This window comes from Brachyistius frenatus, unplaced genomic scaffold (assembly GCF_029030835.1).
Source record: "Brachyistius frenatus isolate BFR_SWC_R1_liver_20210118 unplaced genomic scaffold, ASM2903083v1 Contig_60, whole genome shotgun sequence".
Classification (NCBI taxonomy): domain Eukaryota; kingdom Metazoa; phylum Chordata; class Actinopteri; family Embiotocidae; genus Brachyistius; species Brachyistius frenatus.
The window spans coordinates 28,763-55,162 of record NW_027210659.1 but is presented as its reverse complement, the minus strand read 5'-3'; the positions used below and the strand labels follow the sequence as shown (position 1 = coordinate 55,162).

The 26,400-nt window shown below is 40.1% G+C and overlaps 1 protein-coding gene across 5 annotated transcripts in view; it reads left to right on the top strand.

Annotated features, from left to right (window-relative positions):
- LOC138625182 (spermatid perinuclear RNA-binding protein-like) overlaps positions 1–20,885 on the top strand; it is an 86,924-nt gene extending 66,039 nt beyond the window's left edge. For 3 of the 5 annotated variants that reach the window (XM_069705932.1, XM_069705928.1, XM_069705929.1), the window contains 7 exons: positions 4,203–4,411; positions 5,359–5,508; positions 6,708–6,842; positions 9,159–9,299; positions 9,982–10,105; positions 11,260–11,310; positions 17,611–20,885. In XM_069705932.1, coding sequence (XP_069562033.1) covers positions 4,203–4,411; positions 5,359–5,508; positions 6,708–6,842; positions 9,159–9,299; positions 9,982–10,105; positions 11,260–11,310; positions 17,611–17,699 — 899 coding nt within the window. In that variant the 3' untranslated portion in view covers positions 17,700–20,885. Of the gene's footprint in view, positions 1–4,202; positions 4,412–5,358; positions 5,509–6,707; positions 6,843–9,158; positions 9,300–9,981; positions 10,106–10,362; positions 11,233–11,259; positions 11,311–11,404; positions 13,390–17,610 lie in introns of those variants that run through there. The other 2 variants (XM_069705930.1, XM_069705931.1) reach the window with 2 other exon arrangements.
- Positions 20,886–26,400: the final 5,515 nt, after the last annotated feature.

Below are 26,400 nucleotides of genomic sequence, written 5' to 3'. Positions count from 1 at the left end.
GGGGGACTTCTTTCCTGAGGAGGAAAGCAGGAATTTAATTTCTCAAATCACAAACACTGGGAGGAACTCACACAGCTTATCAGAAAAGCGTATTGTTGAGAGAGCTGCCTTTGATAAAGTTCAGAACACTTGAGGACACAGATTACTTCTTTCAGAGATAGTCAAGATTGGGAGTTGTTTTTTTTTTTACAATGTCCTTGCCAGCTGCCTCCTTCACTCTTTTCACATCTCTGCTGTTTCTGTCATTATGTCTTTTCAATCTCCCCGGTCCACTTTGTAACCACGCACTCGTTCCATAGACAAAAACAATGTGCACCTGCTGTTCTAATTGGAATTGTCAAACCTCCTGATAAATCCTCCTAAAATTATGTTTCCAACAAAGATATCGTTAATTCTTCAAGAAACACTATTGTTACTCAGGAGGATGGATTTTCATTTCTCCACTTATTTCTTGTCGATGACTTTGCTCTGAGGTGTTTTTCCGTGGCCGCACAGCAAGAACCCGTATTGCAGCCGAGCTTTGTCATCTGATGTCAGATTTCCACAAAGAACCTCAAACAATGACTTAATCTCCTGCTCCTTCCTTTGAAAGAGATCCAATCAGTTATTGCCAACTCACAGGGAAGTGTTTCCAAATGTCTGGTTGGCTTCCAAGTTTTATTTGCAGGTTTTTCTCTGTATTTAACACACCTTGGCTTTGCTTCCTAGTTTGGATTGGAAAAATAAAATTTTTAGTTTTTATTCGCTTTGCCCCTGAATTTCACTTCTTCTACAGATCCTCACCTGATCCACCAACCCTTCCACCTGTTGTTATTAGTGGATTAATGCACTCAATTGATGCAGGGATGGCATCCTCATGCTGGACAGTAGTTCGGCTTACATCCATTTCCTTGTGTCTGACTGCAGAATCTGATGGAATAATGAAGTTCCCTCTTCAGGCTCAAAGGTGTAACGGAGATATAACTCTTAAAGTGCTTGTAAAGTATTAAAAAGATCAAGTGCATCCTCTCGGCTCAAACGCCATGACCTGAAGCATGGCTGCTCCATCGAGCATGTTTGTTGGATTTAGTGTTGCCGTACACGTTCGAGCCACCAGAACCTGAATCCAGTTTAGAGCCAGAGGGCGCAGACCCTTCTCAAAATCACCCCATGCTTTTCTGTCTGTAACAGAGTAGCTCTTCCCACTAGTATTGAACGTTATGCATTGGAAATGTGCTTCATTGAACTCATAGCTTTATTTATTTTTTCATCTAATACAGTGAAATCAGGTGCTGGAACGATGTTGAGGAATGAGACTGTGGCTGTGCGTATTTGACTTTTACTTTCTTTTGTGTGTAAATGGCACCATGTTTTCTTAGGGAGGCTGTAGCTCAGACGGTAGAGAGGGTTGAACACTAATCAGAAGGTTGGTGGTTCGATCCCCAGCTCCTCCTGTCCACATGCCTGAGTGTCCTTGAGCAAGACACTGAACCCTGAGTTGCTCTCGATGGTGTACCATCGCTGTGTGAATGTTCTCCTGATGACAGCACCCTGCATGGTGATCTGTCTCATTAGTGTGTGAATGGGAAAACCATGTTAAAGCACTTTGAGACCGAAAGGTGATAAAACTATACAAGTACAGACCATTTACCATTTTACCCCTTTATGTGTAATTTCCTTGCAATTCATTTGTAGTTCACCTGAATTCCTTTTATATTTTATGGCAGAGATTGGCTGTTGCTTCATGAAGCGTGCCAACCGCCGAGTGTAAGTAAAAGTGTTCGTAGCTGCATCATGGTTCCGAGTGTCTTCAGCTGCAATACCAGCGAGTGCCACTAGAGGTCGGCTCCAAAAAGCCTCCGGCTCCATAGACTCCCATTCAACTTCTCTCATCAAATCCAAAGTGAATAAAATGTGTCCATCAGTTATCTCGGTGTTGTTAGCTAAAGTCACTCCTTCTTCTTAGTTTTCTGGAGGTCCATCTGAAAATAATCCCTCATTCATTAGAAAAGAAGATTCAAGAAGACCTGTTTTTGGGGGCGTGTCTGTTTGATTGACAGGCCTGTGGTGCAGTCAGGTTACAGCTATCGGTGGGCGGGATGTAGTATTGTCAGGTTTCCAATCAGATCAGTCAGCTGGCTCCTCCCCCAGCTCGTCCAAATATGGTCACTTCCTGCTCCAAACCGCTCCGAACTAACAAAAATGGTGACGGACAGAATCTGAACTGGAGGATTCATAACGTTCACAAACCAACGATGACATCACTGCTGGTTGATGACATCACTGCTGGTTGATGACATCACTGCTGGTTGATGCTTGGCGCCAACTGCCTGATTCAACAATTCAACAGACAAGAGTCATCTTCATTTTTATATGATTAACTGAATCAGAAAGTTGCATTCCAAACATTTTGCTATAATTATTTATGTAAGTGGGATAAAAGATGTTGAACATCCGCCAGACCCGCCTGTGGGATTTTGGATCCGTCTGTTCATGAGCGCTTCGTCCCCTGACGTGACAAAATTAGCCCTCCACCGGCTGAGCTGTACTCAGACCTGCAAGTGCAATTTCACCTCAAAATGATACCAAAATGGCCTCAGATGAGTGCGTCACACGTCCCTTGTTGGAAAAGTACCCAAAGAAACACTGGCCTATCAATAAGCATTGCTGAAACTCCGCTCAGCAAAAGCATGTCTGAGAGCTAAAATGCACTCTGTCAGGCTTATGAAGTCATGTTTCTCCGTACTGGACGGTAATATTAAAGGTTAATTCTTTTCATGATTCTCAGATTTCATTCAAATTCAGTTCCCCAGTTTTTATATCTTGTTTATTTACAGGTTGAAGAAAGTAAAATAATTGACTTTTAGAATAGATGTGACCAGGTGTCAGGTTTCATTTCCCATTCATCTGTGAGATATTACTGCTGGGGACTCTGGGGAGGAAGAGAGAGCGCTCTTCATCTCTCGTCAGTATGTAGGTGTGAAGTGTCATCGGTGTAACACCGCGGCCAGTGTCACCGCAATCCCATCAATGGGCTGTTAACAAGCAGCCAGCTCAGCCACTGCTGGTGACACTTCCTGCTCCTGGCATGGTGAGAGATGTGAGCTCTCCATCGTACTCATTACTCTTATATCAACCTGGACTGTGTACAAGAGTTCAGCAGGGAGCTGTGTTCTGCATCAAATAGCATCATTTAAAGGACCAAACCAGAGGTCTCACATGTTGTAGCCCGTAACTACAAATACAACATACCAGTCGTCACTAGTGTCATTGTTCAGTCAGTTTTATAGTCGCTGTGGAAGATATTTGTCTTCATAGTGTTTTTTTTTCTTGTGTCTCTTAAGAAGAAACACACTTGTTTAAGGGTTGTATTTCAAGGAAGACATCATTTTCACAGCAGCTATTGAGCCTTACCAGAGTTACTGTAGCTTCAGTAACTGTAACAAGTGATTCAAATGCAAAACTGTGTAATTTGTGACTTAACGTTTAATTAATCAGCATTTTCTATTGACCTGTTTGTGTATATGATATAAATCAACTCATGGTTGTGTTTATTGGGATGTATACACATCTGTAATGCAAAGTACATCTAAAAGTTTGATTGATGTTGCAACAATGGTTTCAGTTTTTCTGGCTGCTTGTATATTTTCACTGGTCCAGCAGCCAAAAACTGAAAACTACACTTTTTAAATGTATGATAAGATGTTAATGAGTATGGGGGTCTCATGCGTCACTCAGACGGGTGTGTGGCCAAGGATTAGTTTGTTTAAAAAGGAAGAAAAAAGTGAGACTGAGTGGTTTTAATGGGCGGTCCACTGAAGAGCAGCCTCGTCAGTATATCTACATCGAAGTTGCTCCATTCGTCTGTCTTGATACTTTTCATGGCACTAAATCTTAAATCACTAGCAAACTATAAAAACATATCCCAGTTGCGGTTTTAATCCAAGAGTATTGCGGCTTCTACAAAAGTACAAAACGTCCGCAGCCTCACATGTTTCTTTACCGGACATTCATTTTGATACAGTGCATCCATCTTCCCCATGTGTACTTCAGTGAATCATGATGCATTTATTTGGTCATGATCTTGAAAATTATGATATCATTTGAAAAACACTTCATATAGCAGACTCTGATTGGCCGCCACAGGCTTGAACGGGCCCGGACGGTTTTTCCAATCACGGGGATGTACACTCCGTCTAACATGTGCATCTCCACTCCTGCAGTTCTGGACTGGAGGATGACGGATCCAAACCACCCCATGAACGCTCTGATGCGTCTGAACCAGATTCACCCGGGCCTTCAGTACCGCCTCCTGTCCCAGTCCGGACCGGTGCACGCTCCAGTCTTCACCATGTCCGTGGAGATCCAGGGAACGACCTACCAGGCCACCGGAAACTCCAAGAGGACCGCCAAGCTTCAAGTAGCCCTGAAGGTGCTGACAGAGTTTAATGTTTTGTTTATTGGGTTTATTTGTAATGAAGACCAATCTAAGAAAATACATTCATCTCACAAAGAAAAGACAGGCTTTGTACCAGAGTTAGATACTTGTTATTTTCCATCTTCAGTGAGAGGAAACGTTTTAGTACAAATTGATTAACAGCCACTCACCCACGCAGGCGTACACAGACACATAAATAAATATGGTACTTGACATGTAGTAACATGTATTTTATAAATAAATTAAATACAAAATAAACAGAATTATTCTTTAACTTTTCATCCAGCATTATCATTCAGGTCAAATATTGTATTTGTTCAGTACATTAAAAAAAAAAAACATGCCGATGTCATCGTCCTCATGTATTTTGTGGAAAACCTGTGAGAAACACTCATGGTCAACATGGTAAAGAGCTTATTAGGAGCTTATTAAGGCAGTTAGCCTCGTGGCTGCTGGCATGACTCCAAACTGTTCATCTTTGTGAAACTTTGTAGTTTGTCAGTGATCGTGTACTTTAACTCCAACAAAGAAACAACTGAACTTGTTTCACCGGATGAGTGAATACAGGATGCTCTTTTTGTTTCCAAGCTTTTACTGAACTTGCTCATTTCAACTGCTCACACTTTTTCTTTTTCACGCACATTTATTCATTCAGTTACACGTTCACACTTCCAGTACAGCCAGTTTTCATGCTGTTGTTGTTGTTGTTGTTGTTGTTCACTGCAGCAGCACCTCAAGGACAGCTCAGTCAGAGATGATGGATTTGAAAGCGTGATTCATTTCTGTGTCGGTGCATTCAGGGACCGTTAGCACGTTAGAGAGAGTTTTACTTCTTACTTTTACAATTAGATGATTGTTCGACAGAATGCAGAAGAAGCTGTTCTGTCTCAAAGATCATTGAAAGGTGCTGAAATCTTGTGTTTTGTTTTTCCCGTCCTCAGGCGCTGCAGGCTCTGGGTTACGTGCTCGGCGGCGACGGAGACGTGGACTCCCTGAGCGCCGACGAGAGGTCAGATGGCGAAGGCAAAAACGACAGAATGTCCACCAGCTCCAGCTCCGCCTCCATCACCTCCTCCACAGACACGCAGGAGGTGGGAACACACACACACACACACACACACACACACACACACACACACACACACACACACACACACACACACACACACACACACACACACACACACACACACACACACAAAACTAATGCACAGACAGACAGTGGCTTTTTGTGAAATATCAGTGTCACTAACCTGAGACGGATCACAATACGACTTTACACATCTATGATATTAATTCAAAAAAACAAATAATTCAAAACAGTTTGTGTTGTTTGTCAGACTTGTCTGAGAAATCCATCGTCTGTCGCTTTCCCTTCCATTTCTTTCCCTTTTAATTAGTAATTTTATTTATGATATTCGGCTGTAATATAATATAATTCATAAGCTGATACATCTAGATTTAGGAAATCTTGTTTTACTTTTAGGAAAAGCGAGCACTCTGGGACACTGTGTAAAATGTAAATAACAACAGAATGTGATGATTTGTAAATCACATAAAACTATATTTAATTAAAAATAGAACAAAGAGAACATATCAGATGTTAAAATGGAGAAATTCTATTGTTTTATGAAAAATATATGCTTATTTTGAATTTGGTGGCAGCAAAACGTCTCAAAAAAGTTGCAACAAAAGACTGGAAAAATTGTGTGAAGATACAAATCTCACAACTAATTAGGTTACCATGGCAACAGGTCAGTAACATGATTGGGTATAAAAAGATTATTTCAGAGAAGCAGAGTCTCTCGGCAGTGAAGATGGGGAGAGGTTCACCACTCTGTGAAAGACTGTGTGAGAAAATAGTTCAACAATCTAAGAATAATGTTCCTCAACGTAAAACTACAAAGAATTAGTAGATTTCATCGTCTACGGTTCATAATATCATGAAAAGATTCAGAGAATCTGGAGAAATCTCTGAACACAAGGGACAAGGCTGGAAACCAATATTGGATGGTGGTGATCTTCGGGCCCTCAGGCAGCACTGCATTAAAAACACACTATTCTGGAGTGGAAATCACTGCATGGGCTCAGGAACACTTGTGAAAACCATCGTCTGTGAACACAGTTCATCGCTGCGTCCACAAATGATGTTAAAACTCTGCCATGCAAAGCAAACCATTGTAAATCATTGCATTCTGTTTATATTTACATGTTCCACAGCGTCCCAACTTGTGAAAACGGGGTTGTAGAATAAAGTGAATGTATCTCCGCTCTCTCTGCCCGTCTACAGTCCAGAGCTCCAGGTCCGATCCTGACAGCGGGGGGTAAAAACCCGGTGATGGAGCTGAACGAGAAACGCCGCGGCCTCAAATACGAGCTGATATCAGAGAGCGGCAGCAGCTACGACAAACGCTTTATCATAGAGGTACGAACACACACACACACACACACACACACACACACACACACACACACACACACACACACACACACACACACACACACACACACACTCCTCTGTAGCATAGATTTCCTGTCTTCCTTTCAGAGGGTCTTATTAGCAATTGATGAGGGGGGTGGGGGGGATGTGTTTGATGTTCAGCAACTCGGTGCTTCCTGCATATCAAAACATCTTCAAATGCCAGCAAAGAGCCAAAAATGAAACCAATTTCACTTTGTGAAATCCGTGCGAATCACTGCAGTAAATCATTTTCTGCTCTGTTTAAAGAGATTCTGGCCACGTAATACAAATAATTTGTAAAACAAACATTGTCCTCTCCGTACAAACTCGTTGGGAAAACGATGACATCACACCTCAACTGGTGCACGGCCGTTGTTGCTTTGTGTAATGAGCAGGAACAACAACATGGATGGATATTCATTTTGCTTTCTTTACACGTGGTTAACACTTTAATTACAGGTTTACAGCTTAAAACAATAATGTTAAAGATTTGTATTTAACTGAATGTCTGTCAGATCGATATCACTAAACGAGTTCACTCGGTGCTGATTTAGCAGTTTTTTGTTGTTGTTTTTGTCCGTCACTCAGTGGTCAGATTTGTAATGAGCTGGCGTCTCTGGGAAGTGAAGTCCCAAAACACAGCAGCAGTTTGTGCGTCCTGATCACAGGTGCTGCCAGATCGGCAAGATTGGAACTTCAACTATTAAATAAATAATCTACTGTTTTTGTTTTTAAATCACAACTGCCAAAATAAATTAAGATCAGTGCCCTGCAGAGTGTGTTTCTCTGGTGTTGGCCGATGCAGACTGAATTGCCAACCGTTGACGTGCTTGTTCGTGCTTTCAAGTAATTTTTGCATAAAACGAAGGTCACATGAAGGTTTACTTCTCTGAATAATCTTAATGTTAAACATGTGGCAACACGTTCCCCAGAAAAGAAATTAGTCGGCACACAAAGGTCTGTTTAAACCAAACAGAAGAGCTGTTTATGTGTTAGAACAGGGGTGTCAAACATACGGCCCGCAGGCCGGATCCGGCCCGCCAGGGGGTCCAGCTCGGCCCGCCGGATGACTTTGCGAAGTGTGAAAATTACAGAAAGACATAAATTGCATTTCTATGAGAATATGGAGGTTTGTGAGTACAAACGTTTTGTTATTTTTTTTTTTTAATCGATCCAGTAATTGCTTCAAAAACAGCGTAAATGCGACGTCTGCTCCGGAGGAAGAAGCGCTCGCTGCTCGCTTTGTGACGCGTTTGACGTCAAACGCGTCACAAAGCGAGGGAATCTGCAGAGGAGAGCCCAGGCAGATAAACAGTGGGCTGATGTCTGAGGTTTTGGTCTTTATGTTTCTAGTTTATTGTAGAAAGACCTTAAAATAGGGTTTATCATCCAAAAACCTTCACCAATGATTTAAACAGAGAGAAATATTGTCGTTATGTATGCGTTATTATGCTGTGATTTTACTGGTCTGGCCCACTTGAGATCAAAGTGGGCAGTATGTGGCCCCTTAACTAAAATGAGTTTGACACCCCTGGGTTAGAATAAATAAAAAAATATTAAAAAAACTAGAGCTACAGATGTAAATAAAGTTTTGATTGGCTGCTTCTACAAGTGCACATGGAGCATATTTAAAATGTCTCATGTCATGTGCACGTCGTTGCTTTAATCGGCAGTTTCTGACTTGTCATTTCTGTTCGTATCGACTTCACGACAACTGAGAAACAGCTTTCCTGAAAGCTCAAACATCTCCAACATGGAGCTTAAAGACAAGTCTGGAAATCAAACCAACGTGAACGTTGTCACATCATGAGAAAGGCCAAACTGAATGGACGTGGTGTCGGTTGTCAGTCACCAGTTAACTACAATCATACGACCTCGAGTCATTAACAGCTCTTCCACCTTCACATGAGACGAACGCAGAATGTTTCTGTCTCTGGGAAAACTCTGAAAAATCAAAAAAACAAGAAAAACTGTTGGCGTAACAAGTTGAGTATTTCTTATCTAATACAGGATTTACTCAAGTAATCGATCATCATATGGACCAAGACTTTGTGTCCATCTGCACAACGTCCCACAAAAAGAAAATATGTCTGAATTTTTTGCCCTTTTTTTCTTAAGTCAGATCCCCTCTGGACGTCCCAGAAGCCTCTAGCGCCCTCCAATGTGTAGTCACTATAAGAATTTATGACTATGAAATGAGAAATGTAATCTACATCCCCTTTAGTACCTAACAAGGGTACTATCTGTCCTATCCTGTCTTATCTCTGTGTGCTGGGACAGGTGGAGGTGGACAAGCAGGTGTTTCGGGGAACAGGTCCCAATAAGAAAGTAGCCAAAGCCAGCGCCGCGCTCGCCGCCCTGAACAGCCTGTTCTCCGGCTGCAAGTCCACCAACATCAAGAAGAAGCGTCCCAACCCGCCGGTGAGTCAACGGCTGTCTTCTCTCAGAGTCGTCCTCCTATTCACGGCCAAATGTTTATTCAGTGCTGTTATTCTGTAAGAACATCTCCAATCTGGTTATCTTTTTTTTTTTTTTTTTTTAAACATTTAATTTGTGTGAATAACCGAGAATAATTAACAGGAAATGAAAAACATATATATGAAGGAAATAACAGGAAATTGGCTGCAACACAGACAAAATGCATTTTTTTGTTGAGAAATTAAACATGTAGGATCTATTTTTAACCAACATAGAGACATCTGCACCTGAAAGGGAGTTTAACACTTAAATCTTAAATCCATCATTTCTCTTTTAGCAGTTTCATAAATACGAGACAAACCTGACGAAAGTGCTCCTGTTGTCACCTTAAATGAAACATCATGTCCAGCGCTGATGTGGTCTGTGTGTGTGTGTGTGTGTGTGTGTGTGTGTGTGTGTGTGTGTGTGTGTGTGTGTGTGTGTGTGTGTGTGTGTGTGTGTGTGTGTGTGTGTGTGTGTGTGTGTGTGTGTGTGTGTGTGTGTGTGTGTGTGTGTGTGTGTGTGTGTGTGTGTGTGTGTGTGTGTGTGTGTGTGTGTGTGTGTGTGTGTGTGTGTGTGTGTGTGTGTGTGTGTGTGTGTGTGTGTGTGTGTGTGTGTGTGTGTGTGTGTGTGTGTGTGTGTGCAGCCGAAGCGACCTGTGACCTCCATGTTGACCCTCCCGGCTCTCGCTGCCAGACCTCCACGGCTCCCCATAATTCCCAGAGCTCCCTACATCAGCACCCCTCCCACACACGGATACATCCCGCCAGGTGAGTCACATGACAGATCCCATCAACGCTTCTGACACAGCGGCGGCAGTCTCACAACAGGAAGGTACGACTTTGATACGGATGGTCGGACTTTTATGTGATTCATAAGCAAATAATAATGACAAATAATCAAAAGGGCTCCAGGAAAGTGCATCAGGTTGGAATTGAAAATTAGCACATTTTGGGATATTGACTAGTTTTGTTTGAATTGGAGGATTTCTGTTTCTCGGTTGTTCTTATGAACGCGATATCTCAAGAATGCCTCGAGGGAATTACTTCAAGCTTGGCTAAAACATTCACCAGATACCAAGGATGAACCGATTACATTTTGGGGGGCAAAGGTCAAAGGTCGAGGTCAGTGTGGCCTCAATTCTACACAGTCACGTGCGCGTGATATCTCAGGAACGCCAGGATGGAATTTCCTCAAATGTGTCACAATAGTTCACTCGGCCCCAAGGATGAACTGATTCGAGTTTGGTGGTCAAAGGTCAAAGTTCAAGGTCACCGTGACCTTATGTCCCCTTTTTTCCATCTGTCACGTGAACACAATATATATCAAGAACGCTTTGAGGGAATTTCTTTAAACTTGGCAAAAACATTCGCTTGGTATCAACGATAAACTGATACGATTTTGGTGGTCAAAGGTCAAGGTCACTATGAGTTCACGTGTACTTCCCACTATGAACGCAATATCTCAGGAATGTCGTGAGGAAAGCTCTACAAATTTGGCACCAACATGCACGTACACTGCGATGTGAGTGGTTAGTGATTAGGCATAGAAGTTGGTAATTCTAGTTTTGTTTTTGTTTTTTTAACAATACCACTGTGAGGTGCTTTAGCTGAATTAGTGGACAAAATACAGTTGGAAAAAAACTCACAGGACCGTTGGACTACATTTCACTAGTTGTACCTCGGTTTACATAATGAAATGGCAGCTGAGTAGAAAACAAAGAAAAACTTGCATTGAGAAGCTAGAGGCAGAAAATCTTTAGATGATTAATTATTACACTAATGATTAATCAACTATCAATAGTTTTCTCCATTGATTAATAATTACAGCTGTAAACGGGAGCCTTTTCTCCGCTGAGGGCAATTAGGCTGTGGATGATGCAGATATGTGTAATACAGTAATTCCACTTTGTTTTCCTTCACAGGTTTTGGTGCTCCTTATGGTTACAGCCCTGCAGGTGCCCTTCCTGCTTACAGTAAGTTTCTCTAACTGATCCATAATCCAGTCATTTAAATTAGTCCATCACCACGTCTCAACATTTGAGTTTCTTTTTCTTCGCTCTTCTTCAGGTTTTCCCTCCAGAATGCCCTCAGTAGTTGTCCCAGTCATCAGAGTCCCCACAGCATACCCCATCACCCACCTCTACCCCTATTAGGACTCTCCCCCACCCACCTCACAGGAAACCACCTGTTAAAGGAATATCCATACTTTGGCTGTGTATTCACAACAGAACACTGCAGTCCAGTTACTTTTAAGCATCAAATCAGGCAGTACTGTTGTTCCACAGCATGTTTCCATCTGTTAGACTCATTTGGCCGTGAGACAGCTCTGCAGCCATGTTGTTATTATCTGTGTGAGCACAGTTTGAGTTGACAAAGAGGCTTTTTGATTATCAGAGCATTACGCTGTAAAGAACTGAATTCAGCATGTAGTGAGCTGCAGTGTGTGAAAAATGTATCTGGTAAATATTAGTAAGCAGAGCGCTATACAGTCATTGAATGGACCCAAAAATAGAGTAGAAATACAGTCACCCTAAGGAGCAAAAAACAGCCACTAAAGTACACCAACCACTAAATGTCCTCGGTAATACAACTAAAAAAATAACTATAGTTAAGAAATGAAGTAACAGTTCTCTAATTGTGGCGGGTTTTTTTAGTTGCCAACATGTTAGGTTCCCTGAACTAAATGTCCACCATGAAAAACCAACACTGAAGGAAAAGGAAGCCAATAAGGCAGACTAAAGAACCATCCTCATCCTAAGTATGAAAGAAACACTCCCTGTTGTGTCCCTACACAGGGTTTTTATTTATTTTCCTCGTGTGTTTTTGATCCCCGATAGTCATCAACTAAATATTCAGCGTAGATGAAGCCACAGTTGAGAATAACACAAAAAACATCTCTTATATAGACACAACGCAGTATCACGGAAAAGCGTGAAATCGACATGCCGATTCACGACAACAAAATGTGAAATAGCCACACTTGACCTGGCGTGACAGTTACACGTTTTGAAAATGTGAAACTTGCACGCACGTAAATGTAATGTGGTGCGGATCATGTGACCGAGGTCCCACAGCAGAGGCGACAAAGGACAATTTTGAATTTTGAATGATGCTTGAATCCAGGAGGTGATCGTGTTTTTGTTGAGTTTTTTTTTCCTAACCCCAACCATGTTTTTGATCTTTATTGATGTACACCATAATGAGTTAGGAAACAGACTAATAAATATACAATGCAGAAACTAGGGAACTAAATAAAATATACACATCCTTTGAAGGGAACGTAAGAACATACTATCCACCAATAACTTCTAAACATCTACAGTTTTGAACCAAACAGAAAACACCTACTATAAACCAACAACTCCATATACAATGGAGGAAAATAGGGAACTACAATATATAAACCATTAAAAACTTTGAGGGACTAAATAACTTCCAAACCATACACAAAGCTACTGAATATATGAAATAGTAGCAAACTGAAAAATCACCGCAAGGAACCAAAGAACACCCCAAACCATAGACCACCAGCTAAATATACAATCTTCTGTCGGGAACTAAATATCCTCTGTATGGGGACTACCTCAATATCCAACATATACAACCAATACCAATCAAAGGTAAATACAAAAATACAGTTTACTAAAACACATGTCCTGTCTACAAATCTCCACTGCACTCTATTAATAGAGATCAACTGTAAGGAACTAAAGAAACCGAATATGAAATCTGTAACTGCTCAGAGCTTCTTTGTTAAAAGGGTCGATTATTCCTTTAACAGTCACTCATGGATGTGAACTTTGTTTGGTATTTTGATTTGTGTCTGTTTTCTAATGTTTTAGGTTTCTGTTGAGAGAACAAAAACAGGTTTACATTAATCGGTTGCACTGAGAAACCTTTTCCTTTTGTTTGGACACTGAATGTCCGAGTTTACAGCTTTTGTGGAGTAAATGAGCCATTTTGAGTTCAAATCCTTTCATTTCAGAGAGACTTTTTATTTTGACCTGTTTGAAGTTAATATTCTTTTTAAATAAATAAATATTTTTTGTCAACAGTTGAGTAACTTGTGGTTCGTAATGATTTTAGTGCAAGCGATCCTGATTTTTTTGTTGCATGCTAAAAGTCTCGATCAAAACAATGCCTTTACTCACCCTGATTACTCTCCCTGGCTGGTATGCTGTTCTAAAAATGTTGTTTGCAGGACAACTTAAATGAACTGTCTTCACCGTGTGCATTGATGTACACTTCAGATTTTACCCACTTTCACGTATTTAAATTTTTTTGGGTGTCAGAAATGCAAAAAAGAAAAACTCCCTTTTTCCACCTCGTGTCCACTGAGAACCTTTCAAAGGAAGAACTGCTGCATTACACGTTTTATCTGAGCACTTATATTTAGACAGGTCTGAATAAACATGTTAGCCCAATGCATTGTTGGCACAAAATAGCTTTATATTTGTAGGTCTAAAAAAATCTGTTGTTTCTTTTCTCAAGGTAGTGATGTCTTCCTTGGGCTCTTTAACCAAGCTAATGACCCAGTGGTGTCTTCAAGGATGAGGACTTATTATCTTTGTTTGATATTTTTCAAATGTCTGTTGTCCATTTTAAGGATTTCAAGCAAATTATTTATTTAAAGGGACCAAAATTAATTATATAAGGTTCTTCACAACACAACTCTCCTTCACAATGAGGGACTATAAGGTATTTCAAACTCAAAATAAAAGGCTTGGTTTGTGCATCTGTCCACCTTTGGATTCCTCCACATGTTGAGTATTTTGGAATTTTCTATATTTACGCTTTAATATGAAATAAAACATCATCAGAATTTGACACAAGTTAAAAGTAGATAAAGTGAACCCAATTAAGCAAATGAAATACAACAAATAATTATACTTGGTCATATATTTATTGAAGAAAATGCTCCATTACCAGTAGTGTGTCAATCTTTGCTTTTAGTACGTAGACGTAACTGCAGACGAGCTACAATGATTTATTTTTTTGGAGAGCGGTGTTTTTCAGCTTGTAACCCTGCCACGCACAGCATCGTTGTACAGTGTTCTCCTGATGGGGACTGATCAGCATTAACATAAGCCGATGTGAGAGAGGCCTTGAGTTGTTCAGCCTGGGTTCCCACGTGACCTCGTGGACTATTACCGCTGCGTGGCACAGGTTATAACGTCGTGTTTGTGCATTGGTTATCCCGTCCTCTCCAACACGTTTCAGAAGGGAAGCGTTTTGAAAATTGACCGGATGTAAAAATTTGTTGGAATCCTTAACAGCTCATTAAAAAAATGTAATGGTCGCATGTGCACCTGCATGTTATTCACCCCTAGAAAAGATTATAGATAAATGGATTATAGTTTTATTTCAAACTAACTGTTTTCTTTAATAAGTATCACGTGTGTCTTTAATCTTGTGATCAATTATTTAATCAATCAAAATGGAGAAGAGTGGTCATTCTGCTGTTTGCTATCATCATGTGCACCATGCCGACCAACGACCGGAGACAGCATAGAGATCAGAGAGAATATAGACAGCCGTGTTAAAGATTAAGGCTATAAGTCCGTCTCCAAGCAGTTTCATGTTCCTGTGACAAGAGTTGCATATACAGAAGTTTAAGGTCCGTGGAACTTCAGTCAAACTGAGTGCACGCAGCCACAAGAGGACATCCGACCTCTGGTCGACTTTAGAGTCCAGCTCGTATCGCTTCGAGAGAGAGTCAACGGAAACCTCCATCCCTCGGTTCAAAGTACATCAGTGTCTGATCGCACACACGTCACCGTTTGAACAACAGTGGAAGAAGACCGGGAAGGACTCCACCGTTAGAAGAAAACCTTTAAAAGACAGACCTGAATTTTCTTAAATGCATAAGACATTCCCCGATGCTTTACAGAGAAATTCCTTTGGATGGAGTATCTCTTTGTTCACAGACAAAAAGGTTTTCAAGGAAAGAACAGCACAACTGCTGTGAAACATGCTGAAGGTCGGATCTGTTTTAGAGCTGCTTTGCTTCATCTGACAGAGTTCCTTAAATCTGCAGGTTTCAATGAAATCTCAAGAATATCACTGAATTTTGGAGCAAAACGTTTCCCCGTGTTCTTCTTCTTTGAGTGCAACGTGAACAGACCCGTTCTCAACCAGTATCACTGACCCTTCAGCAAACCTGCCTTCATGAAAACTCGGATTGGAAAAAGGATTCTTTAAGATCGGTGGTTGCAATGTGCATAGACTGTAATGTCATGTTTAAAGGAATAGCTTTACTGCAATATTTAAAACGTGTAGTCAGAAAGTTCAGACTATCGCAGTTCATGTTCACAAACAGGATAATGAGCCAAAACAGATCAAATCAGCAAGAATGTTACAGAACTAAATATTGAATTATTTTAAGTGGCTTTTTATGAGTCCTGGTCTGAAACCTATCCAACATCTGTGGAAAGAGCTGAAAGTCTGGAGAAGGCAGCCTTCAAACATTAGACAGCTGCAGCAGTTTGATTTGAAAGAGTGAACCAAACTACCTGCTGACAGGAAGTCTCAGTGAGAACTACAGAAGTCTGAGAACTACAGAAGTCTCACTGAGAACTACAGAAGTCTCACTGAGAACTACAGAAGTCTCTGAGAACTACAGAAGTCTCACTGAGAACTACAGAAGTCTCTGAGAACTACAGAAGTCTCTCTGAGAACTACAGAAGTCACACTGAGAACTACAGAAGTCTCACTGAGAACTACAGAAGTCTCTGAGAACTACAGAAGTCTCTCTGAGAACTACAGAAGTCTCACTGAGAACTACAGAAGTCTCACTGAGAACTACATAAGTCTCACTGAGAACTACAGAAGTCACACTGAGAACTACAGAAGTCTCACTGAGAACTACAGAAGTCACACTGAGAACTACAGAAGTCACACTGAGAACTACAGAAGTCTCACTGAGAACTACAGAAGTCACACTGAGAACTACAGAAGTCACACTGAGAACTACAGAAGTCACACTGAGAACTACAGAAGTCTCTCTGAGAACTACAGAAGTCACACTGAGAACTACAGAAGTCTCAGTGAGAACTACAGAAGTCTCAGTGAGAACTACAGAAGTCTCAGTGAGAACTACAGAAGTCACACTGAGAACTACAGAAGTCTCAGTGAGAACTACAGAAGTCTCAGTGAGAACTACAGAAGTCACACTGAGAACTACAGAAGTCTCTCTGAGAACTACAGAAGTCACACTGAGAACTACAGAAGTCTCAGTGAGAACTACAGAAGTCTCTCTGAGAACTACAGAAGTCTCAGTGAGAACTACAGAAGTCTCAGTGAGAACTACAGAAGTCACACTGAGAACTACAGAAGTCTCTCTGAGAACTACAGAAGTCTCACTGAGAACTACAGAAGTCTCACTGAGAACTACAGAAGTCTCTCTGAGAACTACAGAAGTCACACTGAGAACTACAGAAGTCACACAGAACTACAGAAGTCTCAGTGAGAACTACAGAAGTTATTTGTTTGCACTGTTTCATAATTAAAAATATTCTTTTGAATAAAAAAATACAAATCAAGGTCTGATTTGTGTCAAATATGGAATGAACAATCACAGATTATTTTGTTAGTTTCAAGATATGTCAGAACAAAAAATTGTTAATTTTTTTGTGCCAAACTTACTTCTTATCACAGAAACATTGTACTTTAAGCTAATTAATGCCAAATTTAGCCTCAGCTGGAAGTTTATTTTTCATCTGTGGTGCATGTAGGTGTGTTAGGTCATGTAGTGTGTGGGCTGCATGTGTTCCCCGCTTTGACAAAATATATCAGGCCGTTTGATCCCATCACAATCAGGACTATATGTATAATAACTAGAGGCGGTATAATGGCAACAGGAAGTTCAGAGACAAAACAAGTAACGGGGTAAATGATCAAATGTGGGTGTTCAACAGGAGACTTTGACAACAGTGTCCTCCACCTGTCAACTCATCAACTACCAAGATGTGAATTCACTTTTTTCTACAGTACAGTTCACACTATATCAGCGACTGACAGTTCAAAACCTCATGCAGCTCATTTTTAGGTTAAAATCACAATTTCAATATAGAAATTAATAATCATTGACTTCAAAATGGCAGCTTTTGGTTCGGACTGATTCTCAGTGGTCACATGGAAGAAGGATGTGAAACACTTCCCGCACACATTCATGTTATAGTCATCAAGGTGAAGAGAATGGAGGCCCTCTATTAGCTCTGTAATGATTATTTCTGCTCCCGTTAACGCCGGTTGCTCATGTCTTCTGTCTGCAGGCAGCCTGTACATCGACAGTGCCTATTACCAGCCGCAGACCCTCGCCACTCCTATAATCATCCACCTGGGCCCTCAGGATCTTTTCTGACCCCGCCGATGTACCGAGAGCCGACTCATCAAAAGGACCTGACGCCTCATTTAATCCCCCGCCCATATTAAACTGTCAGTGCCGCTCAATTACCGCGGCCCGGCTCTCCGTGGGGTTCTCCTTCTACGCCGGACACAGCAGCAATATCGAAAGCAATATGGAAGAAGACCACACCTCAGGCAACACTCTGCCAAGTCCAGGTGTGGTTTTAGTGACGGAGAGCCAGCGGGCGAGACTCTGTTTCACCGAGCTCGCTCAGAAAACATCGAGAACACAAAGCAATACTCCTCCTGCCTTCGGGGACGCCGCCGCGCTCCGAATTCACATCCACAACAATGTGACATACTGTTTGTAAATATAACATTTACTATCTGTATATATATATATGAATGTGTGTGTTTTGAATATATATAAACATGTTAATAGATTTGAATATGTAAAACCCAGCAACAAGTAAAGAAACATATTTATAATACATCTTTGAATGTAAATACAGTATTGACTGAAGTAAGTTTGTATTTAAAGCACTCTCAAATATGAGATCTATAAATATTAAGAGTTATTATTGCATTTTACAGATTGTCTATAACACTGTATTGGTATGTTGATGGTATATAATCCCAAATTAAACATTACCTGACTGCATTTAGTATATTAAGTAGTCATTTTACAACCTAAAGATAAATACCAGAATTTTACAAAAAAGCATTTTAAAAGGGGAAAATTGACTTCATGTTTCTAATCTCTGCTGTTTTATTTGAACTCAGTGGTTCCCGATCTGGAGAAGCAAGATGTACACAGAAGAATGTTTTAACTACACATTATCCATTTTCCTCCAAACGTTTTCATTTCCCTCTAAAGTTATTCAAATAAATCAAGTTGCAGCAGCCTGCAGTGTATCGATGGCTGTAGATGTTCCTGGAAGATACAGTTCACGAGTATATTGGGGGAAAAGCTTTTATCATGATATATGTGACTCTATATTGTAATAATGTTATATATATCTGTGTTTATGTAAACAGTGCGACATCGTAAATACTGTAGAAAGTCAGTTAAGAAACTGGCCAAAGGTTACAAGGAATGTCTTTTGGGGTAATTCGGTAAATATATTTAATCACTTTAAAGAAAAAAAATCTCCGTTGGCCAATTTGACTTATTATTTACATTTACATCCAGCCTTTGGTGTTTGAATCCATAAAACTGAGCCCAGACATTTGCTGCATTGCTGATGTGAACATTAAATACTTTTTTTTTTTTTTACATGTTAGACAACAAAAAAAGAGGAACAACTTCAATCTGATGTCAAAGATTAACTGTTGGTCGTTCGCTTTCACATTATTTTGTTAACCCTGAAGAACTACAGCTCCCATGGTACTTTGCACTTAAAGTACGGGTACTACTAATGTGAGCTAAATGCTAGTTTCGTAGTAATTTTAACTTGGTTATAATGGCAAACTGCTCCAGTTGTTTATTTTATTCATTTTAAAACCTCAGTAACCTGTTTCAACACGACTGGAGAAAGAAAACCCTCCACATGGAAACACGGGAGCCAACGGATGCTCATGCAGACGAGCTGAATGTTAAAAGACATCTGAAAGAAGATTTACTCAAAATTAACTTGTTTGGAAACAAGAACTCCAAGAAAAATTTTGAAAATTATTCTAAATTGCTAAAGAAAAACAATAGAAATGTAATTTACTCGTACTTAAAACAACATTTTTTTTGTACCATTGGATTTAAAGCTATGATGATTTTTATGAAGTGACAATAGATTAATAACTGAGCTGTTAAGATGTTTTTGGTCACTGGAAAGCACAAGTGTCGAAAGCAATATTTAACTCAGGAAACTTCAAACCAGAAATAAACGGCAGGAATGAAAACTTAATCTGATTAAGGGACATAAAAGCCGTCGACACTGCAGCTGCACTGTAGATGACCCTTAGCTTTGACATTGTGAATGCCGCTGTGGATGTTTTAATCCTTAATATCCTGACTGTCTAAGTGTTAATGAATGTCTCAGAAGACAAAAAGTAAATGTCACTTGTGCAGAGGATTAGCCAGGAACACAAATTATAATGGTGAAAAATGATAATAATGTTGGTTTAGACCAAGGCGCAGTGAGCTTTTTGTGTTTTAATTTCCGTTTCTAGATTTGTCTTTTGGACATGAGAATAATATTAAGGATGACCTCCCTGGAGTCTTAAATTATAAATACAGTCATGGCCTCTGATGGTATGGAAGTTCAACAGTGCAAAACAAAATAAAATTAGCCTAAATAGATTAGAGGCATTCATTATACAGTGTCGCTCCACCACTGTCAATGTTATTTTATTTCATGATGAGAAATGTCTTTGTAATTTGATGGAGAAATTGTGTCTACATAAAAATAACCAAATGGGAATGAATTCCATGATGAAGCAGCACTGTCCTTTGATCCTAATATAACCAGTAAAAAAAGACCATGTCATTGTCTCATGTCATGTTTCCAACATACAGTTTTAAAGTCCACACCCAAATTTCAATTACCATTATGTATCTGAAAGCTCCGACATATTTGACTAAAATCCATCTTAAATAGTATTTACATATCTGCTGCTGTCAATCAAATACAGACAGGGACACACCTCTCCAAAATCTTCTTTTTAATGACTAAGTAATCCTGAAGTTTATGGACAATACGTTGAATCATTAACTCTCCTTGTTGACTGCAGGTTAAAATCTCTAAAGTTACTGAGAGAAAGTGAGTGTGAAGACTTTGAGCAGAAGAAGCTCCACTACGTCCTCAAATCTAAAGACAAAACTCCTCTGGTAGTTTCATTCTTCATTCTTTTTCAAAGCTTGCTTTTGCATGCTCATGAATTTTGACTTGATGTCACTGAAATTTGTTTTAATCAATGATTATGCTGTTTTTATTGTCTTTACTGTGTGAAATCAAACTGCTTTTTTTTTTCCCTTTGTCAGTCATGCAACATACGGAAATAAAAAAAAATTAAAAAAAGTGTAATGTGAAACGAGGAGGCATAAAAGAAGTGTTAGAAATGTGTGTTGTTCCTAACCTCTTCATCGGGGCGAGTGTTCCTCCAGTCACGCTCCGCCGCTGCAGAGCTTATTACATCTGAGCAAATAAACACAGTGACAGAAATGTGCGATTACACACTGCGAGAATCAAACACAAGCACAGAACAAGACATTTAAACTAGCTGTTTATTTGAGATGCTCTGGCACTCAGGGAGAAGAAAATGTGGAGGAAGGCTGCCTGTAACTGCAGGAAGCTTGTTTGGTCTCCAGCATACCACCTCAGTGCTACGCGACATATGGAGAAGACTCAAAACAGACTTAACACATTTACATTTTCTACTGAATCAAAACCACTTATCATCCAGTTTTTGTTTTTATTGCCAGCAGAGATTTAACGTAAAACTGTATTTATGTTTTCACTTGTTGGTTTTTGACTTAAGTGTTAATTTGGGTCTAAATATACTTTAATTTCTCCTAGCAGGCAGTTTGTTTAGCTTAAATGTCACCTTTTTTTGGTTTTCTCACGTTACTCATATCACCACCGCTTGATAAAAACATTGATAATTATCAGGAAAATAATGTTTTATTAGAGGATCTGCTGGTTATTTTTAAGTGTGAAGTTACTGGAAACCTTCAAAAAGTGACATCGACCAAACAAAAAAGGCTCTGAACAAACTAGAAAAACAAATCAGGTAAAGAGAGTAATGTCATGATACTTCCTCCAAAAGCACAATATGGATCTTTGTTGAAAAAAAGAAAAAAAAAAACCTTACAAAGATTTAAGTTGGATCGAAAACCTGTATCTTTGTTTTAAAAGGTTGAATTGTGGCTTTGGAGTAAGTGTGCACGCGTTCATCTCTTTCCATTGTTGTTGTATTTGAATAACACTGCAGTTATGTGTGATGTGACTGAAGTGACCAACAGTCCAGAGCTGTGCTGACATCAACATATTCATAATCACAACACCAACCAAGTCACAGCTGGAAATTGAAACCAACGTGGAAGAACCTTAACCCTGGTGTTGTCCTCGGGTCAAAATGACCCGCAGCTGTGTTCAACCAAGTTCTATTTTATTTCTATATTTTTATATTTTTGGGGATTTTTTTGGTTTAAAGAAACTCTCAAAGCATCCTTGTCACCAATGATCCCAAAAAAAATATGAAAATATAGAAATAAAATAGAACTTGGTTGAACACAGATGCGGGTCATTTTGACCCGAGGACAACACCGGGGTTAAAGTGCAATACAACAGATATTGATATTCTTTCAATGTGGTGAACATCAAAAAGCCCAATTCTGTGCAATACGTGTAAACTATTATTTTTTTACAATAGTTGATCAGAGTTAAAACAAAATCTGAGCTTTTAAAAAATCATCACACACAAAGATTTCAAAATGTAAATGTTTGTGTGTTGTACTCAGAGAAGTTTGAATGTGACCGCAGCCTCCTCTGCTGGTTGACTTTATTCTGAGGCGAGGATGATTCCTGAACGTTTTTCTGCAAGGCTTATGAATATCTCAACTATATAGGTCATGATGTTATAGTAGTGAATAAATCCGTTGGGGAGATAGCTTTATAACCTCACTACAAAAGGCTGAAAGTAAACATAACACAAACCATCATTTTCATTTTCATCATTACAGATTTGTTAAATTTAAGCAAAACAGTCATCAAATTAAGAGTTCATGATTCCTAAATAAATAACAAACCCAAGGTTCTAATGTGCAGGAAGATGAGGGTTAAAGACGAAGAGGTAAGGTGAGGAAGGACAGGGAGAAGCCTGGAGAGTTTCTTTAAAGGAGATTTGACAGGTCCAAGAGGGAGTTGAACAATTTTCACTTGCTCCACCTGCTGCAGGGATCCACCTGCTCCACCTGCTGCAGGGATCCACTCTATTCCACCTGCTGCAGGGATCCACTCTGCTCCATCTGCTGCAGGGATCCACTCTGCTCCACCCGCTCCAGGGATCCACTCTATTCCACCTGCTCCAGGGATCCACTCTGCTCCATCTGCTCCAGGGATCCACCTGCTCCACCCGCTGCAGGGATCCACTCAGCTCCACCTGCTCCAGGGATCCACTCTATTCCACCTGCTCCAGGGATCCACTCTGCTCCACCTGCTGCAGGGATCCACTCAGCTCCACCTGCTCCAGGGATCCACTCTATTCCACCTGCTCCAGGGAACCACTCTGCTCCACCTGCTGCAGGGATCCACCTGCTCCACCCGCTGCAGGGATCCACTCTGCTCCACCTGCTCCAGGGATCCACTCTGCTCCACCTGCTGCAGGGATCCACTCTGCTCGACCAGGCTTTGGTCTCCAAAAAGGTCAAAGCAGTCCAGCCGGTTCTGGGATAATCCAGTGATCTTTTATTTGAACAAAATATCTAAAACGTTCTTTTGTAGAGCAACTAACTCCAGAAACGGAATCATTCTTTTGAATAGCTCCTCTTTCAGTCACTCTCACTCCTCCTCAGCTGTCCTCCATGCTTCCTGTGTCTGATTGCCCCTCCTTCTGCTTGCAGGTGTGCTTGATTTATCACTTCCCTGTCAGGGTGGTAAAGGGCTCTTCCCTACTTTTTTCGTTGCTTTTTTTCCCCTCTCTGCTATCAACTGATCTTTTTCATTTTACAGGTCTGGAACATTGTATTGTTTACTGAGCTATTTCATTTCCTGTCCTGCTTCACCACTTGACCCTCTACTTTCTCTAGTTGTGTCAAAGTCTACTTGTTTTTCCACGTCTCTCGTCTTCCTCTGTACTCTCGTAAAATTTAACAGAAATGTCAAACTGTCGAAGGCTGAGTTGAATAAATTTAGGACAAAATGAGTTTATTAAAATAAGGAACAAACAGAAAAAGGGATGCAAATGACAGCAGTAGAAAGAAAAGAGAAGCAGAGAGGTGAATGAAGGACTCGAGGCAGTAAAGGAAGAAATGAAAGAAAATGAAGGAAAGCAGAGATGGAAAAAAACGAGTTGCGATGAACAAATACAAGGACATAAAGAAATGAAAGAAAACAAAGAGGATGGAAGGGACTGAGGGAGAAATGAAGGCAAAAAAAGAAAAGAAAAATAACAGTAACATAGAGGATGAAGGAAAGAGGAAAACAGGAAAAAATACAAAGGAAGCAAGGATCACAGACAGGATGAAGAAAGGGGAAGAAACATGTGCATAAATAGTAACGGGAGGAAGGCAATTCCACAGAAAATGATGGAAGATTTGAAGAATATTGTAGAAAGCAAAATAAAAAAGGAAGAAATGATGAAAGTAAGAAGGAAGTCAAATAAAGCAACAGGAAGAAATGTGAGAGTGAAAGAAAGGAACAAAAGGAGTTGCAAAATGGAGAGAGAACAGCTGAGGAAGATGAAGGTTGTTAAAACTAGAGGTAGGAAAGAAAGGGAAGAAAAAGACAGAAAGATTGGCTTGAAGGAAACCAAGAGAAAATAAAGGAAGGAAGCAGAAGAAAAAAGTAGGAAAGGAAGAAGGAAAAACATGAGATGGTGAGAGGGAAGGAAAAATAACAGAAAACAGAAAACAAACAAAAGACGGAGGAAAATCGACCTTCATGTTGTTAACGTAACAACTTTTGATCATTTCTGCAGATGTTCATTTAAACCACCAGATGGCAGCGCAGCCCTGACAGTCTGACCGATCTGAGATCAGCTGCAGCAGCAGAAACACTGGCTGCTTTGTCTCCTCCAGCTCTGACAACGTTTATCTCCAAAGTGAACAGAACTCCTTATTGTCTCTCCCAAATATCAAACTTTGTACAGCCGTTATCACACGGTGTTTTTCTTTCAGTGAACTCTTCAGGCTGCTGAATTCAGCACATTTAATATTAAAAAAAAAAAAATACCATGTGTTTTAACGGGGAGCATGTTCATCACGGGGAGGCTCTAAAATCCTGCAGCCTGGTAAAGGCTAGAGCACTCATGGTTTCAGAAGACGACTTTATATTACAGAAAGTCAGGTGACGATGAACTTGAAGATATTTGATCAAATGTAGACAAAATCATTAAAAGACGGTGAACAGCAGCGAACAGTGTTTTCCTGATGACGTTTCTTGATTAACAGGTTTCATCATGAGTTTAACAGGAAATTTAAATATGGTGCAAGACATCATTGGCGTGTCAGCACGACTGAATCATCAATCTATTGAATCCACGACCTCTGATTGGCCATCATCGTCCTCAGACAGCTGAACAACACCAGAAATTAACAACACAAAAACACTATACAAGCAGAATTTAAGATCATTTTTGGGGTATTTTAAAAAAAAATATTTTTTTTATCTTTAATCCTTGTTCACTGTTGGTTTATTTGCCCACAATAATTACACAGTTAACAAAATTGGCGGCACATAAACGTCAGGAGATTTGTGTAATCTCAGTGGCTGTAGACAATTCATTAAAGTGTGGCAGAGAAAAAATTGAACTCAGAGCCTAAAACATATTATGTGTCAGTTCGGAGGAAAGGTCAGCGTTTGGATGGATGGTTGGGTTTTAATAAAATGAAAATGTTCTGTATGTGTTTTAGAAGATAAATGAGGGAAACCAGCAAAATCATTATTCAAAATGCTGAAAAAAAAAATCCTCCGGTCTGGATCGCTGTTTGGAAATGAGGTTGTAAAAATATGTCAATTGTGACCTTAAACAGATCCACATGTTGATAATGACTCGGCCTTGATTGTCTCAGATGAATCATCCAATTTATAATATAAAGGTTGTTTCTTTAATTTATAAAAGAGGAACCACAGATATTGTCTTTTATTCCATATTTTCTCTCCTTCTTTGCCAAAACTGCCAAAGGACAAACTAATTTTGTATGAACAGGCTGCTTAACTTCTCACTTTCTTGCACTGATGCGTGTCTATGTAATGTGACATATCACAGATGCTGCTCACAGCACGAGGGGAAACACGGGAATCTTTGAAAGTGGTAAATGTATAGCCTGCTCACAAACTATCACTCACAGCTTCAGTTTTCTGCTCTGATTATATTGTTAGCATTAACAGTTCGACTTATTGATTAAAGCTGCAGAAATAGTTTCAAAATGAACCCGAGGTCTGCACCCAGTAGGATGCAACGACTGAAAATGATTCCCTGTAGCTTACTCACTGATCCTTCAAATATCCACACTCCCACACTGTTTAGTATGTCAGAAAGAGATTTAGTATGTCCCAATACATAGTATGTTAAATGTACTATACCAAAAGTACCAGGATGTTCTACTACATCCAGTCTTATTCTGCAGTCTGCAGGCTGTTCTGACCCACAATCCTCTGCAGCGAAGGATTTGTCACATCAGCTGAGCCGCCGAGAGGTGGTTGCAACTCACAAAAGGAAGAAGAAGATGCATTCAAAGAAAGCGTACTCTTTTCAAACTCCCTCCTTTTTCTTTTCACTTCAAATGTTATGGGGGTTTCAAGACTTGTGCAGTTGTATACGAGTGGGATGTTCAGTGGGTTGTACAATTACTTTATTTTTTCAACTCGTGATTGATATTCACGCCGGGTTACATCAGGCTAGTGAACGCATGCTGCTGCATAATCATTTTGAAGGAGTGAGTGAGGATGATGGAAAACATCAAACTGACTCAGTCAAAGCAATACCAGCAAACTGACATGAGGACTCATGTGTCAAGCACAAGTCAATCAAACATTGTAACGATTATTTAACTGAAAGAG